This window comes from Lontra canadensis, unplaced genomic scaffold, assembly GCF_010015895.1.
Source record: "Lontra canadensis isolate GAN:19392208 unplaced genomic scaffold, GSC_riverotter_1.0 scaffold25, whole genome shotgun sequence".
In the NCBI taxonomy this organism is placed as follows: Eukaryota; Metazoa; Chordata; class Mammalia; order Carnivora; family Mustelidae; genus Lontra; species Lontra canadensis.
The window spans coordinates 14,806,755-14,830,027 of record NW_022631019.1 but is presented as its reverse complement, the minus strand read 5'-3'; the positions used below and the strand labels follow the sequence as shown (position 1 = coordinate 14,830,027).

The following is a 23,273-nucleotide window of genomic DNA, read 5'->3' as shown; positions in this document are numbered from 1 at the left end:
AGAGTGTTGGTCTAGACTTTACCTTAGGGTATTTTCTTTGCTTTTCTGGCCAGATTTAAGTATCAAATATTTATTTGTGTGGTGGAAGAGTTTCTCACTATTTATATTCTATAGTAGCTAGTAACAAGCATGAAGGAATACATTCATGTATATGCATACACATATAAAGAAAAAAATTAAAACAGTTCAGAACTTTTATAAATTAATAATTATGTTTTAATAATTTGGTGTAGCTGTAGTCTTCTTTTCAGATTTTAAAAGGTATTCCCATCTCTGAATGATAGAAGAAGATTTGCCTTTAGCACCTATACAGTTTAATATTTTACATTCTAGCATTTTATATTAATAATGGAATTTTTTTGGTACCATGAATTAAGGGTATATATTCACCTTTGACCGGAAATTATTATCCAGTTATCCCAAAACATTTTATTAAGTAATTCTGTGTATTTTTCTACTGACTTAAAATGCTATTAGTACCTTCTATACATATATGTGCTTGTTTTAACATTCTCTGTCAGTAGCATTCAATTCCATATCATATTCTTCTGTATCTTTTTTAATGACTATAAAAGATTATACTCTATGGCTGAGTAAATCATTTTTATACCTATATCTATCTTTTATCGGTTAAACTGTGAATTTCTTGAAAGTTAAGAAACCTGCACCAATAAATCTTCATCCTCATTTATGTATATAGCCCACAACTATATATAGTGTCTCTTTGTGTTAGATTTCAATACTGTTTATTGATTGTGGATTATGAGTTGATTTGTGAGATGATTTATGAGATTTATTAATTGTGATTTATGAGATGACATTTTATGTTCCAAGAATATTTAGAATTTTGCAAAATACAAAATTTCTACTGGATTTTCTGGCTGAGTTTATTTTTCTTTTCTATCATGTGAAGAGGAAACTGAAGGATAAAGGTTATTTTCATTACTTTATTATTAAAGTAATCCTTTTGATCCTTGAATAAGGAAAAACATGTAATACAGAAATTTAAAATAGAACCATAAGTTGTATCTTGTACTTTCCTTCCAGTTCCCATTCCTCTGAAGTGGGTGATGCTGTTTGCTTATTAGCAAACTAGGTTTGCTCAGGAAGACATCTTATGTAAATTTATTCATTTATTAATATATTAATTTTATGTATCAAAAAATCCCCACAAGTAGGTTGCATTTATATTTTCTCATTGAATGACTGTAGTATAATTTCACCTCTTCCCTAGAAAAACATGAACATTTAACATGCCTCCCTTTTATTTGGCCTTATGAATATATCTGTTCCTTTTTTCTTTTTTTTAAAGGTTTTATTTATTTATTTGACAGACACAGCGGGAGAGGGGACACAAGCAGGGGGAGTTGGAGGGGGAGAAGCAGGCTCCTTGTCGAGCAGGGAGCCTGATGGGGGCTCGATCCTAGGACCCTGGGATCGTCACCTGAGCCGAAAGCAGATAGTTAATAACCAAGCCACCCAGGCACTCTGAATGTATCTGTTCCTTGAAAGGAATTCTTGTGTCAAATGGATAAGCTTATTTAAAATGTCAGACTATGAAAACACTAATTCAAAAAGATTTTTGCAGCATCATTTATAATAGTCAAATTATGGAAGCAGCCCAAGTGTCCACTGATAAATGGATAGACAATGAAGATGTGGTGTGAATTGTTGAATCACTATATTGTACACTTGTAACACTATTGTTAACTTTACTGAAATAAAAATTTTAAAAAGTAAAATTTGGCAGGTGTTACGTACTAGCTCCTCAGAAAGTTGTGGGAACTTAATTTTTTCTTTTCTTTTTTTTTTTTTTTTTAAAGATTTATTTAGAGAGAGAAAGTATGCGGAGGGGCAAAGGGACAGAGAGAATCTCAAGCAGACTCTATTCTGAGCATGGACACCCACACAGGGCTTGTCCCGTGACCCTGAGATCATGACTTCAGCCAAAACCAAGTGTTGGTTTCCCAACCAAATGTGCCACCCAGGTGCCCTGCAACTTCATTTTTCAATCAGATTTGCATGTTCATGCACACATTCACAGTATTGAATTTAGTCATTTTGGTAGTATTTGTTGCAGGTGAAGGAAGAGTCTTAAATAGGAGAATCTTATTATTTTTAAAGATTTTATTTATTTATATGACAGAGAGCACAATCAGGGAGAGTTGGAGAGGGAGAAACAGGCTCTCCGCTGAGCACGGATCGTGAGGTGGAGCTTAATGCCAGGACCCTTGGGATCATGACCTGAGCCAAGGCCAGATCCTTAACAGACTGAGCCACCCAGGTGCCCCTTTAATTTTTTTAAAAATTTATTTATTTGTTTTAGAGAGAGAGAAAGAGAGTGTGAGTGAGCAGGGGGAGGGGCCAAGGGAGAAGGAGAGTCTCCGGCAGAGACTCCCACTGATCACAGAACCCAGTGCAGCACTTGATCTCAGGACCCTGAGATCATGACCTGAGCCAAAATCAAGAGTCAGACACTTAACCGACTGAGCCACTCAGGCAACCCCTGTTAGAATTATTTTTGTTGGTTTAAGTCCATTGTATTATATTGCAAAAATTGAAAATCCTTGTTGATTTTTTTCATATATTTTAAAAACCATCACTTCTGGACCTGATGCTGTATTATGGTGTTCTGTCTTGTAATGGAATTTACCCTCAGATTTTTATCTTTAAATATCCAAATCACTGTTTCTTAAATAGTTATTATGGACTTAAAGGTTATGTCTGCAGCACAGAAACTGTTTTGGTTGGCTTTTTTTTTATTGGCATTCTGTTAGCATTTTGTCAGTTAACACCATTTGCTAGTTTTTGTTACTGTTGTGTTCTTATTTCCCCAAGTTGATAAGAAGGTATCAGTGACTTAGGTTCATTGAAACATAAAAGTAATGATGAAAATGAGATTGTAAGTTTGTAACTCATGTAAACTTAACAGTGAACTGATTGACAGTTTAAATATGAATAATTCCTATATATGTCTTTGGAGAAGTTAAGTCTTTGTAATACCTGTGAAGGTGCAAAAAGAAAAAGTACAAACAAAACCTATGATGACTATTGAAGTGATACTCTGTTGATCTGTCCCTAGTTCTCTGTTCACTCGATATTATGAAACATGCTTATAGAATTTTCCTATTTAAATATTTGCAATATTTTCCAACAAAGTATAGTAGTATATTAAGCAAGTTTTTCCAGAATGACTTAAACTTGGTGAATCAGGTCATTACATGCAGAGGAGAGAGAAAAAACCTAGATGCATCTTTCACAGTTGCACTCTTTGCAGCATCGACAGGTACAACTTATATCATTCCAAAAAAGTTTCTAAAACCAGCCACAAAGAATTGAATAATCCTCTGAGAGAAGCTAAGTGAGCTATTGGCAAAATTCCTTTATCTGTGCTCTATTAAAATCCTATAATGGCACAATGGCCACAATGGCATATGTTGTGAAAGTGGAATCACCTCTGTGTGTGGCTGTCATCCGATATTATGCTTTGTGTTTAGATGAAACCGCTTGTGTAGAATATGAATCTGCTCTTGCCATACATATAATTTGAATAGAAGAAGTACTCGATTATTTTTTGTTTAAAATAGTAATTCAAAGCTAAAGGAAAATAAATTCTTCTAATAGTATTCATTGTAAGACCAATGATACAGTGCATGTATTGACAGGGAACCAGCTATACGTGTTGCCAGGAATGGTGTATTACCTAGTGAAAGAACTTGTGCCTGAATGGTAATTCACATACCATTTTTTCAATTAACTGTAGATGTGTTTGTTGCCTTATATGTCTCCAGTGTTGAAGATATTAATGAAAATTTTGTATTAAGTCAGATGTGGCCATTAAGCAAATTTTCAGCATCTTCTCTGAAAACAAATTAGGGCGCTCTTCCTTTTTGTAGTACTCTAGCTCTGGGAAGGCAAAATTCTCATGTAACTTCTTGAAGGATAGGAAGAGAACACTTCTGTATGTTTTTTATAAGTTGTACTTCTCAGTGTTGTATTTGGTATCTTGACAGAAGCTTTTGCTTCAACCAACATCAACTAAATGTTGAGAATAAAGTGTCAAGATTCCCTAAAACCAACAAGCCTTACCACTGAGAATATGGCTTTCTTAACAGTTGTTCACTTTGTTTAATTTGACAAAGAATGAAATTGGTGCTGTATTTTACAACTATATCCAAATGTTGTCATGAAACTTGATGAAATACTTTTCAACTTAGAGTGCAGACAGAGTTGATAAGAAATCCACTTACCTCTCTTGAAAGGAGGCAAGGTGACAGAGGAGTGGGGGATCCTGTTTCAACTGGTCCCCTGAATTTAGCTCGATATATATCAAACCATTTTGAATACCCATGGAATCAGCCTTATCTTATGAATATATATCTGGATCTCAACAAGCAGAAATGTGACTGCTTTTTGCAAGGTAGGATGTTTAGAGTCATGCCTCCGTGGGGAGATACCAGAAGATGAGCAGAAGGGGGGAGGGAACCTCCGAAGCTGGTACCTTGGAAGGGGTACAACAGCAGAGTGCCAATTCAGAGCCCTTAGAAATCTGCTCTAGTGAGAAACATACGTCTCTAATGGGGGCTTAGGAAATGAAAAGGCAAAAATTCTAGGTGTAGAGCATTGTGGTCTCAGTTTAGGGGGAAACACAGAGCAAAATGGGATTCCTGAAATGGTAGAGTGCCTGAGCATTGGAGACAGGAAACAGGTTATGGTTTGTGAACTCAGGAAGGGACTCTCAGCTCCGATTGCCATAAGCCGGGAGCCAGGCCGGTTGATAACTGCTCTTTCCTTCTAGAGCCTGAGAAAATCTGGAACCTGAACCTTCAACCAGGCAATAGCCTGCAGCATGGTAGCGGCCGGGAGAAGGCTTTGGAGCAGAACCCAGACCTGATTCCAGAGCTGTAGGTGTACCCGTGAACCCATAGCCACTCATGGTTTTAGAATCACAAAGGGCAGTGGCACTCCTGGGCCCCTGAGACTACCTCTGAGAGAGTTGCTATGGGCGCACACCACAGGAGGCCGCAGTTTTTAGCAACACCTGCAGAAGTGGAGATTGTTTGTCCTGGAAGGGCTATTAAAGAGGACAGACTGAGATTTTTCTGCTCTGGGCCAGAGGTTTGGCTGCGACTCTTTGCTCTGATCCTCTGAAGAGGCAGGAAAAGCATCCAGGGAGCAAAAGCCACACAGAAGACTGGTTTCCACTGAGCCCATCCTCCTGACGGGGAGCAGGGTATCTCTGCACAGGCGGGGTGACCTGAGAAACAGTGAGGCAGGCCCCTCCCGCAGAAGACAGGCTGGAAGAACAGGTGGATGAGAATCCTATGGATCCTATGAGGCTGTAAAATCCCAACGCCAGAGGAAAATTGTATATTGAGCTCCAGGTGTGACTTCACGACTTATTTTTCAGATTTTTTTTTCCTTTTTCTCATGCTTTTTCTCTGTTGTATTTTTCTTTTTCTCTTCATTTCAGCTAGATGTCTGTTACATCAGCTTATTTTTCACAGTTGCTTTTTAACTTGTATTTTTACACATGTATACTTTTAAAAAATAGATATATGCTTTATTTTAGACCTTTTTTCACTCTGTTCAGTTTTACCTTTTTCATACATACAAATTTTACTTTCCTCTTAATTTTGGGATGTGGTGTCTTCTAACACACAGACCAAAATACACCCAGGAACAACTGAAATACACTGCTTTGCCCATTGAGAAATTATAGCCCCCATTTTTCAATTTTTCAATTTTATTCTTGTGTTTCATTTTGGCTTTAGGTTTTTGTTTTTTTTTTTTTTTTTTTTTTTTGGTGGTGGCGTTTGACCCCTCTGCATTTTGCTAGGGTGCATCTAGCTTGGGTCATGGTTGATATTTTGGACTCTGCATTCACTCAGCCATTCCTTGACAGAATGACTAGGAGGAGGAACTCTCAACAAAGAAAAGAACCAGAGACGATGTCCTCTGCCACAGAACTAAGGAACATGGATATAAGCAAGATGTCAGAGATGGAATTCAGGATAGCAATCATGAAGTCAATAGCTAGGCTTGAAAAAAGCATTAGTGACAATATAGACTTTGTAAGGGCAGAAACGAGATCTAATCAGGCCGAACTTAAAAATGCTATGAATGAGGGGTGCCTGGGTGGCCCAGTCATTAGGCATCTGCCTTTGGTGCAGGTCATGATCCTGGGGTCCTGGGATCAAGCCTCGGGCTCCCTGCTCGGCAGGAAGCCCGCTTATCCCTCTCTAACTGTCCCTTCATGTGTTCCCTCTCTTGCTGTGTCTCTCTTTGTCAAATAAATAAAATCTTTTTAAAAAAATGCTATGAATGAGATGCAGTCTAAACTAGATGGTCTAACAGCGAGTATAAATGAGGCAGAAGAGCAAATCAGTGATCTAGGAAAAAACTGATAGGAAGGAAGCTGAGGAAAATAGGGATAGGCAGCTAGTAGCCCATGAAAATAGATCAATGAAATGATGTCATGAAACATACCAATGTCCGAATTATTGGGCTTCCCGAGGAGGTGGAGGGAGAGGGAAGACTAGAAGGTATATTTGAGCAAATCATAGATGAGAACTTCCCTAATCTGGGGAGGGAAACAAGCATTTATGTCCAAGAGGCAGAGAGGACTCCTCCCAAAAATAAATAAAAATAAGTCAATATCCCAACATATAATAGTGAAACTTGAAAATCTTAGAGCCAAGGAAGTTACCCTGAGAGAAGCTAGAGGGAAGAGATTTCTTATATATGGAGGGAGGAACATCAGAATAACATCAGACCTGTCCACAGAAAGCTGGCAAGCCAGAAAGGGCTGGCAAGACATATTCAGGGTACTAAATGAAAAGAACATGTAGCCAAGAATACTTTACCCAACAAGGCTGTCATTCAGAATGGATAGAGAGATAGAGCTTTCAGGACAGGAAGAAACTGAAAGAATATGTGGCCGCCAAACTAGCCCTGTGAGAAAAATTAAGGGGGATTCTGTAAGTGAAGAGCAACCCATAAGTCACATGGACCAGAAAGAAACAAAATCTATAGAAATGGACTTTATAGGTAATAAAATGGCACTCAATTCCTATCTTTCAGTAGTGCACTGAATGTAAAGGGGCTGATTGCTCCCATTAAAAGACACAGGATTTCAGATTGGATAAGAAAGCAGGACCCATCCATATGCTGTCTGCAAGAGACTCATTTTGAACCTAAAAACACCTCCAGATTGAAAGTGAGGGGATAGAGAACCTTTACCATGCTAATGGACCTCTAAAGAAAGCTGGGGTAGCAATCCTTATATCAGACAAATACAATTTTAAACCAAAGACCGTAGTAAGAGATATAGAGGGACACTATATCATACCTAAAAGGTCTATCCAATAAGAAGATCTAACAATTATAAATATCTAAGCCTTCAACATGGAAGCAGCCAGTTATATAAACCAGTTAATAGCCAAAATAAAGAAACTCTGATAATACATTAGTAGTAGAAGACCTCAACACTTCACTCAAGCAATGGACAGATCATATAAGCAGATCAACCAAGAAACATGAGCTTTGAATGACACATTGGACCAGATGGACTTCACAGATATATACAGAACATTCCATCCTAAAACAACAGAATACTTGTTTTCCAGTGCTAACAGTACTTTCTCCAGAATAGTCCACATACCGGGTCATAAGTCAGGTCTCAACTGGTACCAAAAGATTGAGATTATCCCCTGCATATTTCAGACCACAATGCTGTGAAACTGGAACTCAACAAGAACAAATTTGGAAAGAACTCAAACACTTGGAAGTTAAAGAGTATCCTGCTAAAGGATGTTTGGGGCAACCAGGAAATTCAAGAACTTAAACAATTCAATGAAACTAATGAGAATGAAAACACATCGACCCAAAACCTATAGGATACCGCAAAGGCGGTCCTAGGAGAGAAATACATAGCCATCCAAGCCTCTTCGAAGAAATTAGAAAAATCCCATATGCACAAGCTAAACTTAACCTAAAGGACCTGGAGAAAGAAAAGCAAATAAGGCCTAAACCAAATAGAAGAGAAATAATAATGATTAGAGCAGAAGTCAATGAAATACCAATCAGAAAAGCTGTAGAACAGATCAATGAAACTAGAAACTAGTTCTTTGAATTAGTAAGATTGGTAAACCTTTGGCCAGACTTACCCAAAAGAAAAGGGAAGTACCCAAATTAATAAAATCATGAATGAAAGGGGAGAGATCACAATTAATACCAAGGAAATAGAAACAATTATTAGACATTATTATCAGCAATTGTATGCCAACAAATTAAGCAATCAAGAAAAAGTGGACGCATTCCTGGAAACGTATAAACTACTAAGACTGAAATAGGAAGAAACAGACAATCTGTACAGTCCAATAACCAGCAAGGAAAGGGAAGCAGTAATCAAAAACTTCCAAAAAAAAAAAAAAGAGTCCAGGGCCAGATGGCTTCCCAGGGGAATTCTACCAAACCTTTAAAGAAGAAATAATGCCTATTCTACTGAAGCTGTTTCAAAAAATAAAAATAATGGGAAAACTTCCTCTTTCTATGAGGCCAGCTTTACTCTGATCCCAAAACTAGACAAAGACCCCATCAAAAATGAGAATTACAGACGAATACCCTGATGAACATGGATGCCAAAATATTCCTAGCCAATAGGATCCAGCAGTACATTAAAAAGATTATTCACCACAATCAGGTGAGTTTTATTCTGGATGCAGGGTGGTTCAGCTTTCAGAAATCAATCAGCGTGATAGAGCACAGTAATAAAAGACAGAATCCATATGATCCTTTCAACTGATGCAGAAAAAGCACTTGATAAAATACAGCAGCCTTTCCTGATTAAAACTGTTCAAACTATAGGGATAGAGGGAACATACCTCAGTATCATAAAAGCCATCTATGAAAAGCCCACAGCGAATGTCATTCTCAATGGGGAAAAACTGAGAGCTTTTCCTTAAGGTTAGGAACCTGACAGAGATGCCCACTTTCACCATTATTGTTCAACATAGTACTAGAAGTCCTAGCCTCAGCAATCACACAACAAAAAGAAATAAAAGGCATTCAAACTGGCAAAGAAATCCACTTACCTCTCATGTTGGAATAGTTAACTTCAATTAGAAAGTTAAGTTGAAATAGTCAACCTCCAGCCTTCTAGAGTTTCAATGTGATACATACACATAAACTTGATTTTTCAAACAGTACTAAAAATTATCTTTGGTGAAAAATCTGTGGCTAACTTTTGGGTCATATGTGATGCAGTTATCACCTATTTGATAGATTTGAGATGCTTGCTGTCGTAATTTTCAATTTGTGGTCAGATTTAGTACACCTGTTGTGAAAAAGGGAAACTAACCTGATGTAGGTAGGACCTTAATGTTGGTTATAGAGATGGGTATAATGTTACCATGTTCAAAGATTGCAAGTTATCCTCTGTCCAGGATAGAGGATATCCTCTGTTCATTGATTTTGTTGTGTTTTCACTAATTAAAAGTTAAAGTTTTCAAAGATTTGCTTTGAAGATTTTGTGTGTGTGTGTGTGTGTGTGTGTGTGTGTGCGCGCGCGCGTGTAATCTCTATACCCAATTTGGGGTTTGAACTCATGACTGCAGTATCAGGAGTTGGATGCTACACTGACTGAGCCAGCCAGGCATCCCTCAAACATTTGCTTTAAATTGTTAATCCCAGCTAAACTGCCACTAAATGGTCAGCAGATGCTAAAAGTTGTAGAATTTTCTTTTAAAACAAAGTTAGAATACTTTCTAGAGATAGCATTTACTGTTACCTTGGATAAGACACTTTTTTTTTTTTTTTTTTTTTTTTTAAGAGATTTATTTTTTTGTTAGGGAGAAAGAGAGACAAGCTTGCCAGTGGGTGAAGAGGGAGAGAATCTTTTTTTTTTTTTTTTTTTAAGAATTTATTTATTTATTTGACAGGGATCACAAGTAGGCAGAGAGGCAGGCACGGAGGGGTGGGGGGAGCAGGCTCCCTGCTGAGCAGGGAGCCCAATGTGGGCTCCATCCCAGGACCCTGAGATCACAACCTGAGCTGAAGGCGGAGGCTTAGCCCACTTAGCCATCCAGGCTCCCTGAGAGAGAGAATCTTAAGCCGACTCCCCACTGAGTGTGGAGCCTGACATGGGGCTCAATCTCTTGACCCACAAGATTACGACCTAAGCCAAAACCAGGAGTCAGACACTCAGCCAACTGAGCCACCCAGGTGCTCTGACACTTGAATTTTCTGACCTTTGATTTCCTCATTTGTAGAACTGGCATTGTGGTGGTAAAAGGTGATTGCACAGTAATTGATTTTTCCTTATTTAATCTTAGGAACTTACTTGTGAAGTAGATTAGCTAATATTTTTACATTCATGGGAAGGATAAATTACTTGCCCAAGTAAATGGCAGTTGGGATTTGAAGCCAAGTCCTGTGATTCTGTGTCCATTGCTATTGCCCTTATTTCATTTTAAACATGTTACAGATTTCTTTTTTTTTTTTTTCCTGGATTCAGTAGCACAGATGCTAGTTTGTAGTATTTAACATGGTTTCATAATGAAAAGCTTATACTCTTATTTTCAGAAAACCTATGGTAAGTTAGTACGTAATACCACTTACCCCATGCTTTTGTCTAAAGTTCGTATTGATTATATATATTTTTATGTAAAAAAAAAATGGTCGTGTAAAAGGATTAAAGTGTAAGCAGTGGAAGAGAACAGCAACAATATAGCAGTTAACCTAGTGAACTGCTATTTGTCTCTGGGGTGTCTTCCTCAACGGTTTTCTTTGCTTGTAGGTACTTTGGAAAACTCACCACAGCAATAACACATTCTCTCAGTCATGTTTCATTTTGTTTGTGGCATGATCTGTCTGTTTCTGAAATAGATGAATTGACAGTGAGTGCTCTTTGTACTTAGGTTATCAAATCATTGTACCTAGTCGTTGGGTTGCAAATGTCTACTTATCAGGAGGTGTTTAAGGTAACCTCTTAAAAAATGCCACTCTGATTCTGAATTGCTGCGTATTGTGGTAAAGATAAGTTTTTAAAAGTAGAGCTGTAAACCGTACTAGTAAATACTTTTATAAATTTCTTTTGAATACTTTGAGTTATCCTGCCATATATATTCAAAATGTGATATTGTTCTTGTCATTTTTTTGACAGACCCCATATCCCTCTGGACAGAATGCAGGTCCAACCACGTTGGTATACCCTCAAGCCCCTCAGACAATGAATTCACAACCTCAAACCCGTTCTCCGGTAAGTATACAGAAGCTTGTTCTAGACAATGTTTTCCATTTAAGTTTGTGTTTTTAGGAGCTTGGGTTCTTCGGCTAAAACTTTTACTCGTTTTTGGAAACTTGTTCCAAGGACAGTTTATTTTACTTTATTATTATTATTACTATTATTATTATTATTGGTCAGCACTGCATTTTCAGACTTTTAGTATAGGAATAATTTAAATTTATTGAGAGAAGAAATGGAGCTTTTTATCTTCTTTTACTTTTCTGTGGCATGATTTTTTTTTTACTCTGGTTGCATTCAAGTTCATTTCAGCTCTTAATTTGTTGTACTGTTCACAATTCAGGAGGACAGTAAAGCACGGTGATTTTTAAAAATAAATTAAATTTCATTAATTAGACTCTCAAATTTCAGTGGTTTGGGAAGTAAGATTTCTGAATCAGTGTCACTAGATCAGTTCTAACCATTTGACAGTTTGGACATATGCATGACATACACCAGTGGTGTATTCATTTTTTCAGACGGTAAATAAATTGCGATACAAATTAAAATGCTGTCATCCTCTTTGCTCATCCTTTACATGGATTGCAATAAATATTGCAAAGACTGAGAATTTACTCTAGGTTCATCCTTCTGTTTCACAAAAGTATATAGTGGCTTCAGCTGTCCATTCCTTAGAATGTCGTTTCCTGCCCTGCATGACTAATTTTTGCCAGAAGGTGCTTCTGTAACATCTCACGTTGTATCTCACATTCCTACTTGTATCTCAGCTCTGTGTTTTCCTCAGAGTACAGGTATCTTCTTTTGGTTCCCCACCCCTGCTTTTTTGCCTGTAGTATAGGGGTATTTCATTGCATTAGCTCCTATTCATTTGGTTTTATGCATGAACTGAGAAATGTTGAAATGTATGAAAGATTGCTCAAAGAACTAGAGATCATGGACTGCACCAAAATGTAATCTCTTTCTTACCCTCTTCTGTCTTCCTTTTCCCTATTGCCCTCTTCTCCAATACCTGTTCTTAGATCCTGGTTCTCCCCAGGGGGTGGAAGAACCTTTCTGAAGAGGTGGGACTTTGGTCCTAGTTGCCTGTTTGCTTGTCTTTTTTTTTCTTTTTTCTTTTTTCCTTTTTCTTTTCTTTCTTTTTTTTCTTTTTTCTTTTCTTTTTTTTTTTTTTTTTGCTGAAATGATCAACAAGATGTCTGATGCAAGTTGTGTTCTGAGAGTGGTTTGGGGTTGTGGATACTTGACTCCTTGGAGTGGGCCTGAGATCTCACCAGATTAATTTAGATAGGCCCTGCTTCTAGTCATTAAACATGGGACATTATGGTAAGCTCTTACTGCAAAGAACTATGGCCCTCTTCACCCCCATCCCCCTTTTATAATTATTGAAAGAAAAGAAATTTACATGGTTAGAACTGGCGCAAAACCTGACTGAAGAGCTGCATCTCTAAACCAGTTTTTTTGACAGCCCAGCAGAACAGTGCCAATACATTGCACAGACAACTGGAAGAGGAGGAAGGTTTTGGAACAGACTCCCGTTTACAGGTCCTTGGCTGGAAGAGGCTGGATAAAATACTGCATTGTAAGCAATATAACAAACTGTACTTCTTGCAGGCAGTGGTGCCTCTGGCACTCATTATTTTTGACCACATCCATTTATTGGCTGATGAACAGAAATGCTTTGATTGCTTCTTCTCTGGAAGTCTAACCTAGCATGGCAGTTTCTGCCAGGCATAGCGGGGAAAAGAATAACAAATTGGGTGGGTCTTCTTGATTGGGAATTAGACAGGAGTAATTTGGGGTTTAGATTTTTATTTTAAACTCGAAGAGGGATATCCCTTTCAGATAAATTTGATATTAAAAGATAAATTTCAAGGCTTCTTTTTCCCTCTTTCCTTTTTATAATTGAATATCAAAGAGGAAATTGTCTGTAGTTGTCAGCCATGTTTCTGTGGTCATAAACTCTTCAGATACTATCCTCTATGCAATTTTTGCCATCTGCTCTGCTAGTGACCATTACCACCCCCATTACTAAAAACCACACACATAACATTCCATTACATATCCCAAAACAAGTGCAAGACTAGCAAACCCTAGACTACTCTTGCTTGTTGTTTTGGGTCCAGTTTTCTTTATTTCATTTGTGTTGGTGCTGGGAGGGTGAAGTTGGGATATGAAATTTGACAGGATTGCATTTTCTTTCTACATCCCAAGTTGCCATAGTTTAGTCTCATCCATCCACAGCTATCTCAACTGGTGAGGAGAGGTAAGCTGTTGCACTAAGGAGGGGACTCTTCCCTTGGCTTTGTAGAGCAGCTAAAGCTTACTCCATTCTATTTCTGCATTAATGGGCCATTGGCAATTGCACAGTTTAGGCTCTTCTGTTCTTCCCTGGACAGCTGCCTTTGCAATCCAAGTGGCTTCACGTGGCACCCCCTCCCTCTTTCAGGTTATCTTTGTGTCCATATTTCTATTTGATGTATACTCTCTTAGTGAAATTCATATTATTGAAAATTTGTTTAAAAGCAAAAAGGTACTGGTTAGCTACCTATCTGTTCCATTTTCTGGTTATACTGGAACTCTTTAAAAAATAGTTTATTTTTAAATGGCCTCCAAAGTATCTATTAAATGCCTCATTAGAAGGGGGAACAGTTTGGCTTTTGCAGTAACCTGTATCCACTGGTTATATTTTGTGGTTCTAAGTGCCAAAGATGCATCAGTGTTATGTTGGCCATGCCCTGTTGCCAACTGTGCACAGAAGGGTGAGTGAATGGGTGGGTGGGTGGCATTAACATTGGATCTAAGTTCACAGAAGGCTGCTTTCCTTAATATCTACAGTCCTCACCATCTAAAAACCCCTTAAAAAATAAAAGGAAGAAATGAATGTTTCTATTTTTAATATGAGCCAGCAGCGACTACAGTTTGTTCTGTTGCTTACAGTTACCCATAGGATTAAGACTGTTGTCATTCCAAGTGGAAAGCTCAATAGCCAATGGTGACTAGTGCAAAATAGACTAGGGTACTTTCCAACTAACTTGTGTTTTTTTTGGTTTGTTTGTTTTTTTTTGTTTTTGGTTTTTTTTTTTTTAATATATGTGTAATTTTATAAGGTACTCCTCTTGCTCATAGAAAGTTCTCTTTTGACTGGAACCTTCCAAATATATGAAGTTGCAACTTTTATTTTAGAGCCTTAGAAATGAGACCTTTCTGTGGAACAGTGATAAGACAGGTACTGCTATACTCAGGTTAATTTTTTAACGTGGCCCTTCTCTCTCATTTTCTTCAAAAGTGTCATGAAGAAACATCTCACTTCCACCCCCTACATTCATACCACATGGGTGGTATTGCCTATTCTTGAAATTTGGTGTCCATAGTAGAGGTATGATCTTGTTTTCTTTTCATAATTGGAAAACTGAAAATATAAGACCTCAGTTTCTATGAAGAGAAAAAGTTCAAGAAGTAAAGGTGCCCTTATCATCATTCTGAAAAACTCTTTTACAGTAGTTAGCAGATATAATGGCTGACCTAACACACTCTAATCACACAGGTCATCAAGGGCTCGTTAATTTATGCTGAAAAACTTCAAATTGTGTTTAAGACACTTTTCATTACTTGAAAAATAGGTGATGTTTTAGCTTCTAAGAAGAATTCTTAATAAAGCAGTCTTCAACCATCTCCTGCATTGTGGCATGTGCTCCACTGCAATTTTTTGAAAATTATTTATGTGAAATAACAGCAGTTGGGGAATAATTCCACATCTCTTGCATGTAACTTAAATTCTGAGTATGAGGGATTGGTTCTTAGTTAATCTTCAGTCTGATTCACCTGCAGTGTTGAGTTAACAGAAGGAAGGCTTTCTAGGAAATAACTGAAGACGTATTTTAGTTTCTTAAATGTATTCCATTCAAGTCCTGTGTGGTTTGCGTTCAAAACTGCTTTGTAAATATTTTCTTTTCACTATAAAGGGGGTCGTTAACATTTCAATAGTTAATGTATTAGTAGCCAGTACATGACACTATGTCCCGAATAGTTTTCTCTGTCTTTTTTAGTGAAATCACACTGGAAGTCTAGTTAATGGTCTAGTGAAGAATAGTTGATCTTACAAGTTTAGTATTTAAAATTTTATTAGTAGGAAAGCTTTTTCTTTCATTGTACATTAGGGAAAGTAAGAGAGTGTGTATTACAAGCTTTTAAGCACTCTGTTGGGCTAAGGAGTTATATTTTTTTGTTTGTTTTTATTCTCAGTATCAAATAGCAGTAGGTACATATGGACAGTATTGTGCTGTTGTGTATAAAAACTGAGAGATTTGATTTCTTTTACTCTTTTCTTCCTGAGCCTATACTAGTACCACTTTGATTAATCATTTTAGAGGGTGATGTTCTTTATCAGCTATTTGCTTTGGTATGCCTGATATTAAACTTTACTAGTTAATTGTATTTAAATATATATGTCGTATTTTATATATTTAAATATATATTTATATATTATAAATATATTTGTATATTTATAGATATATAAATGAAATTTTATTCTTTAAGAAATAAAGGAAGATACTGAAATTTCCATTTCATGTGTGAGATACCCCATTAAACTAAAGTGAATTTGAAATCGGTCCTGTTAACATTCTGTATTTCCTGTTGGACATTTTAATTACCTCCTGGCTCTTTCTTGTAATATAAAAACTTCTCCATTTCCTCCAGCTGTATCAGTTGCATAAGCACCCCTGACTTTTTCATGTTTGTCTTAATATAATCACTTAGTATTTCAAACCTTCTTTTGCTTTATTTTAGGATTTTTTTTTTTTTTATATTCCTATCAGAGAGATACCCTTACGTGCCTAACAGCTTAGCTGTTTCTCTCCCAGCTGATAAATGACAAACTATAGCTGGAGTGGTGTTAACCTGTTGAATCTTAGTACCTGTCTGTCACTGTCCTGCAGCAAAGCTTTGACTGTGTTTTGTTTTTTTTTTTCTTGTGGGTTTTTTTCTTTTGGCATATTGTGTGACATTTTGGTTTTTGTTGTGGTGTTTCTGACTCTTTGTGCCTTTCCTTTTGTGTTTGTTTTCCCTCCTTTTCTCAGTTTGCAGCGGGGCCTCGACCTGCCCATCACCAGGTACTGTACCCTTGCCCCTTCACTATCACCTTTAACTAATAGGTGGGGGCTTTAGTAGCTGCTGACCCTTAGAATGCTGCCATTCCAGGGAACCACCCAACCTGTACTCTTTAAGAGTAGCTCCAGTCTCCTGTGATTCTGTTCTTTTTGTCCTTCACTAATTTCACGGCATTTTGTTATTAACAAACACATTCCCTTCTGTTAATGGCACAATTTAAAAATAATAAAGTGGTTTTTTCCCCAAAACAATAATTGCTCTCAATTTAGGGAACCTTGAAAAATTTCAGATATGGTAAGCCCTCACAGATTTTGTGGTTATATGTATTGTTTAAATTTGACTGGAACAGGCAACATTCTAAGGGTTTTCTGTTAACATTCTGATGTAACTTGTATTGATGTGTATAAAATAGCATTAGTATTTCTAAAACCACTTAATCTCAGTTACTAACTTAGATCTAATATCAAATTAAAAGTAATACATAGTCATTTGTTTCATAGAATTATTCTCAGGATACGTAGAAAATAAATACATTATTTAATTTTAATATTTGTAGCCAGTTGGTTCTTTTTAAATGAAGTAATTATATAAGTTAAAATTCAACAATGTATATGCTGACACTAAGTTATTTAGCAGGAATATACTAGAGGAGGTGGTTTGGGATAAAGAAAAACCTTGCAGGGTTTTTCCCTCCAAATAGCTTCTTACAGAGTGTCTTGAAACATTTTCTCTTGCTACAGTAGAAAGGGCCTAGGCCTTACAGATCTGGGTTCATATTACCAGCTTTACTGTGCAACCAGCTGGGTTAAACAGATCTTTTTCTGAGCCTCAGTTCCCTCATATGGAAAACGGGAATAAATGCCCTCCATTTTAGAGATTAGATTCTTTAGGCATCTGACACAAAGTAAATAGCAGTAAGTGGTAGCTGTTTTTTGATACTGTTATGTAGCCTAGCATGGTTTGATAAAATGAAAGAAGTGTTACCCATTATTTGCCTGTGTTAATCATAGTTAGAATTCTTATTATTGAATAAATGGACATGGTGTAATTGCAGGATTTCATTGTCTACCAGTGATATAAAGCTCTATTTCTCAAAATGAAGTCTTTTCAATTTAGATGATGTAAAACCAAACAAATTCTGAGGTGCTAAGGACACTTTGCAGAAGAACTCAAATATGGTTATGTGAAGTGGATGGCAATTCTTTGGGTTAGATGAAGAAATAAAATTCGGGTATTTTTTAGTATCAACAGACAGTGTTGTTAAAGTACTTTAAGAGCTTACAGTGTGGTGTCAACTAGACCTATGTTTGAGTCTTACTAACTGAGTGGTTTTGGGCAGTTTATTCATTGGTCTCAGCCTCCGTTTTTTCATCTGTAAAATGGGGAAAATACTAGTACCCATCTTAGGACAGATATGAAGAGTAAACGAGATAATGGAAGGACAGTGATTAGCAGTGTTTGGCATATACTACAATTCTAGATTGATTACTAATAATTGAAAAGAAGATAAGCCCATAGGTAAAAAGGTTGATTATAAATTTTATAAAGTATTTCGTCAACAGTCATAGAGGCAAGTTTTAAATTTTAGTCAGGGATCAAGCCAGAGAACTACTCCTAACAGAGAAACCTTGGAGATCTCTGCTCCAGAAGCAGTGTAGAAAAAAACTACTGATTAAGAAAAACTATTTCTAAGCTCCTTCATATAAGGCTGAGTGTTTCTATAATTTGTATTCAGTTGCATTGGTCCTCAAATAGGGATGTTGTAGTTAAGCCTTTATAAAAAAGTCTACTCTGGGAAAATTTGTTTTCTGAACTTTCTCCTGAGCCTAAAGTCTTATGATACTCTTTGTCTTCTTTAATTCCAAAAACCAAGGAAAACTTAAAGGAGTCTTGGTGAGAAAAGGTTGATTTCACTTCTGAAATGATTTTCATGTGTCATATGACTCAAGAAAGTTTTGGCAGATTGGTTCTTTATTTAGCTATGGGATGATGCTTGTGAAGTTATGGCATGTTTCAACCATTAGAAAAGTAGAACTGCCTATGTCTATATACTTATTATTTATTTATTAGCAAGGAAAGTAATTACATTTTGACACAAGTTCTTGAAGATCAATTTTTGAGATGGATCATAAATCCAGAGTGTTACTTTTGGATACAAAAACTTCAGAGAGCTGGCTGCTTTTTACTCTGGCATTCCTCCTTTCTAAATAGCAGTTTAAATTTTTTCTACACCAGAGAGAATTGAGTACGGAAACCTATAACTTTGGTGGAGGCAGCAGTAGGAATTAGTCCCCTTAGAAAACTAGGAGAGGGAGGGCCGGGAGTTGAAGTGACACTGCTGAGCGGGAGCTAGCTGAAGCCGTGGTGTGGCAGAGAGCGAATTGTTAGGAAGAGTTTGCTCTGCTTTATCCATGGCTGTACGGTCCAGTTTGGTTTGTTCCAGTATGGAATAGGTATTGGCATTTTGGGTGGGATAACCAGTTATGAAATCCTTCCCTGTAAATTGCAGTTCATTTAGCAACCTCAGGACTCTAAATGCCAGTAGAATTCCCCCAGTGACAATTAAAAAACAAAACAAAACAAAAAACACCTTCACATATTTCCAAATAACCTCCATGGAGATGATACTATTTCCCACTTGAGAATTAATGGTTGAGGTTTGTATTTAAAACAGTCTTCTCCTCAAATCTAAAGTCATGTAGAGGGGCTCCTTGGGTGGCTTAGTTGGTTAAGTGTCCCACTCTTGGATTTTGGCTGAGGTTGTGATCTCAGGGTCGTGATACTGAGCCCCATGTCGGGTTCCATTGGTGGGCATGGAGCCTGCTTGAGATTCTTTCCCTCTCCCTGTGCTCCTCCTCACATCCCCGTCCGATGTCTCAAAAGAAAACGGAAGGAAGGAAAAGAAAAGAAAGAAAGTCAGTCAGTCAGGTAGAGGTTCATAGAGAAGGAGATGCTCATAAGACAAAACAGTACATAGAAACTTGTATAATGAGAGCAAATGGTAAAAAACTTTGAGTGGTACACAGAGAATACATTTTTAAAGGGTAAAACATCTATGTCCTAGGTTATTGTTGGTTTGTTGTGAATTGAAGGCATACATGATTTTTTAATCTATAATTGTTTTCTTTGGCCAGAAAGAATTAAATCAGGGGTTATAATTAGCTTTGAATAGTTAGACTTAGTGAATAGATTTCTTATTTCTCCTTTATTGAATTGTTCATCAGTGGCTGCCTTTCTGACCACATATCCTTTCATGCTTTGATCTTTTTTTTTTTAAACACAGTAATTTGATGCTGGATGATGGTTCCTGTGATTGTTGTTTCTAAAGTCCAACTGTAAATACGTTAAGTTTTTGTGACTGCTTAGTAACCAATGGTTCTATAAACAATACAAAGAGTAAAAATACTGTTATTTAGGTAAGCTAATTGGAGGTAATTGCTTGTGAAATGAAAACAAGATTGTCCAGTTCAGTAATCTAGAACCTATGTGTATATATGTTTTTCTTCTTTTTAAAATGAAGTTAACTCAATTGAAATGAAACAACATTCTGGATAGTGATATTTTTAGTTGAATAGGATCAAGAAACTGTTATAGAATGTATTTCTTGGAACTACTTTTAGGTAGAGTATCTTTATGTGTGGCCAGCTAGAGTTCTTACTGAGTCCCTCAAGTCAGGGATACCATGCTCCAGTTAGAATTATGTCACCCGTGTCTTCTTCCAGTACCATTAGTTTTTTAGTTTTAGGCTTTTACAGGGATTCTTTCAGATTAATTAATTAGAATGTTCCATTCTTTTTGCATTTTGTAGCCTGAAGAGAGCTTTAGATTAGACTAACAATTTTCTTAAAAGGTAAAAGAAGAAGTACTAAGTAATTTTATATGCAGACACCCATGGCTTTAGAAATATGGCAACTATTTTTACTCTGATGTTTGAAAATCCCAAGGTAATTAGAAACAGAAAGAACAGAATGTATACTCATAAGGAAAGCAAGTCACTTGGTATAATGTAGATTCTGGCTTGTGTTATTAATTTCATGTTTAGTTGTTGAAATTTGTGTAGTTGTGGTTTAAAGTTACTTGTGTTCCTGTCCTTATTTTACTTTTGGGTTTCACAACAGAGATCAAGTGTTGGTTATATTCTATGGCTGAGTAGTCAGCATTTTGAGAAAGACCAGGAAATTGGTATTTAAAAGTGTTCATAGAACAAAAATATTTTGCAGTGTGTTGATACATGATTTTAGTTCCCATAATATTGACAAATGTTGAATAGTGTGCCATATTCAAAGTAATTGGATTTAGTGTAAACAAATAAAAGCTTGATAAAGCTTAACAGTACTTCACATCAAGGAAGTATGTTACCTAGTGGCCAACAGCATTGAAACTGTGCACGTTTTCCTGTTGTAGTTTTGTTCTTTTTGCTAAAAGATTAAAAGAAAAGAAAACAGCTGGCTTATTTTTGTTTTTTAAGTTTTTTTCATTATGACCCTTCAAGGTTTTTGTGTTGTTACATTTGAAGTCTTAGTTTCTGGTAGAGAAATATTTGTATTGCTCTAGGCAGTTTCTTAGATTTGGAAAATAAAATAAATGAAAGCTTAGAGGTTTGCCTCTGGGGTCAGACTTGGCATATCAAGCCAAGTGGAAATAAGATCAAGCATTTATGCAGTCTTATGACCAGCCCTCTTAGGTTTTTCAGAGCTTAATGTAAGTCAGTCATGGGCAGTTTATCTAGTGCCTTGATCACCAAAGAGTTGTAGGGTTAGGGCAGAGATAGTAAAGAAAAATACAGGTTGGGAGTTGGCATAACTGGGAATCTTAGCTTCACTACAAACTAACTTCGAGCCTCAGATTTCTTATCTTGGGAAATGGATAAAATATGCTCATAAGTGATAAAATATTGAAGTGTTACAACAACTGCACCTATTTCCTAAGGGGGTTATGAGGATCAGAGTACCTGCCTGTCAGAGTCCCTGGCACATAGTAGATTCTGGGTAAATGTCAGTTTTCTTTAACAGTGACATAACCTGCCTGTCTTTCCCTCCTTTCTCAGCCTGTTTTTACCTATGAACAAAGTATTCTACAAAGATGCTCATTTTTCAGAGTCTGCAGCATGAACAGACAGAACACCTGTCCCTGAATAGAATCCTCGGGGTTTTTTCCTTCCATCTGACATAATCTTCTATGGCACTACTATCTAGTAGAACTTTTGTAATGGTGGTGAAAATGTTAGTGTGTCTGTGTTGTTCACGACACGTTTTCACATGTGGCTACTGAGCACTGAAAATGTGCAGTGCAACTGAAGAACGGAATCTTTTGTTGTAAGTCATCAAATATGGCGAGTGGCTATTGTATTGGACAACTCAGCTCTAGAGCTTACATCTTCTAATTCTTAATGAAACATAAATTATGTGATATTGGCCACGTGCAGGGAAGGTACAGAAAGAATTAGAATGTAATAGCCCTCGTTATAAACTGGTGTAAGTCAGCAGAGTATCTGGTTGATACTTGAATGATATCCCATTATGTGGACTCTTCACTGCTTATTCCCTTACAACTTGTGAGAAAATTACAGCACTGTTATTTTTCTCAAAAGTACTTTAGAATTTTTAAAGATATTAACCTAAAAGATTCATAATTCCAAATCTTACTGTTCCTCTAGGAGGCTGAACTATATATTACAGAAAGCTAGGGATTTCAGAAGCATATTTTTTATATAGTTTTTTTTTTTGCTTTGCAAAATAATAATTATTCTGTAGTTTTTTCCACATAGGAAGAACTAATGTGATTGAATATGATTTTTCGAGTTGCTGAAAATGAATGGGTAGTTTTCAGAGAATATCAAATTATTATGTAGTTTTTTAGAGATATCCTTGTCTTTTGATGATTTTAGAAAGAGTGAAGTCATGAAAAGTGATAGAATTACCAACATATTCAAAAAACATTTATTCCTAATGTTATTGGCAAGGAAACTTTAGGTAACGGTATAATTATCACATCTTTAGAAGTATTTTCCAAGGGGTAACATTTTCCTTCTGGTTTCTAGAATGTTACAGTGAAAGTTAGCTATCATGAGTACTCTAAATTCAGCCTCTGTTATAAATGTGTCCAAGCCCTTTGGAAAAGTTGCACAAAATACCACCTCAAATGAGAGCTGATTCTTTCCCTTGCCATTCTCCTGGCATACTAGTGGACTGTTGAAAGATAAGAGACTTAAAACAGATTGAAGTCAAGTTTGGGGATGATACTTACGTTGTACATGATTCCTCCCTTCTCTACCTAGCCTTTTCTGGCATTTTCATCAGTGACTTGGATTAATGACATGCCTGTCAAATTTGCTGATGGTTATGTGGTTTTGACCTTGTATTATACATTTGGAATCCAGAAGTGTCTGTACAGTCTGAAATGATGGGTTTGAAATTAGCCAAATACATTTTCAAAGAAACAACATACACAATTCCCCATCTGAACTTCATTATACAGCTCTAAGAGTATACACAAAAGTGAAGAACATGACTTGTTGCCAGGTTATATATAAAGAAGACGTAAGGGTTTTATGAGATTGTAACTCAGTACCAATCAGTAGTAAAATGTGGTTGACAAAACAGCTCCTGATATTCTTGGTTTTATTAATGGAAATATAGTCAGCCAGAATAAGAGAGAGATGTTGCTGTTTCATTTAGCCACAGATAAATTGATTGAGTGAGCCCAGGTACATTCTAGGGAGACACCACCTGGGTATTTGTGTTTGGTTCTCTATTTAGTGAGACTTTTAACTGTGGGACCATACTGAGAGAAGACTGAAGAGGGAATTTAATATGTTGGTTGGAGGGACAGGGCATGGAGGGTAGTAATTGGCTTTGAACAAAAAATAGACATTGGTGTGAAGGTTGGCAGTGATGGATGTCTCTACATAACTTAGAGA

At 36.7% G+C, this 23,273-nt stretch overlaps 1 protein-coding gene across 18 annotated transcripts in view; it reads left to right on the top strand.

The window, feature by feature from the left end:
- Positions 1 to 23,273, top strand: part of EIF4G3 (eukaryotic translation initiation factor 4 gamma 3) — a 338,175-nt gene that overhangs the window by 162,548 nt on the left and 152,354 nt on the right. For 11 of the 18 annotated variants that reach the window (XM_032863666.1, XM_032863668.1, XM_032863667.1 and 8 more), the window contains 3 exons: positions 11,165 to 11,260; positions 12,711 to 12,824; positions 16,324 to 16,356. In XM_032863666.1, coding sequence (XP_032719557.1) covers positions 11,231 to 11,260; positions 12,711 to 12,824; positions 16,324 to 16,356 — 177 coding nt within the window. In that variant the 5' untranslated portion in view covers positions 11,165 to 11,230. The remainder of the gene's footprint in view (positions 1 to 11,164; positions 11,261 to 12,710; positions 12,825 to 16,323; positions 16,357 to 23,273) is intronic. The other 7 variants (XM_032863665.1, XM_032863663.1, XM_032863664.1 and 4 more) reach the window with 3 other exon arrangements.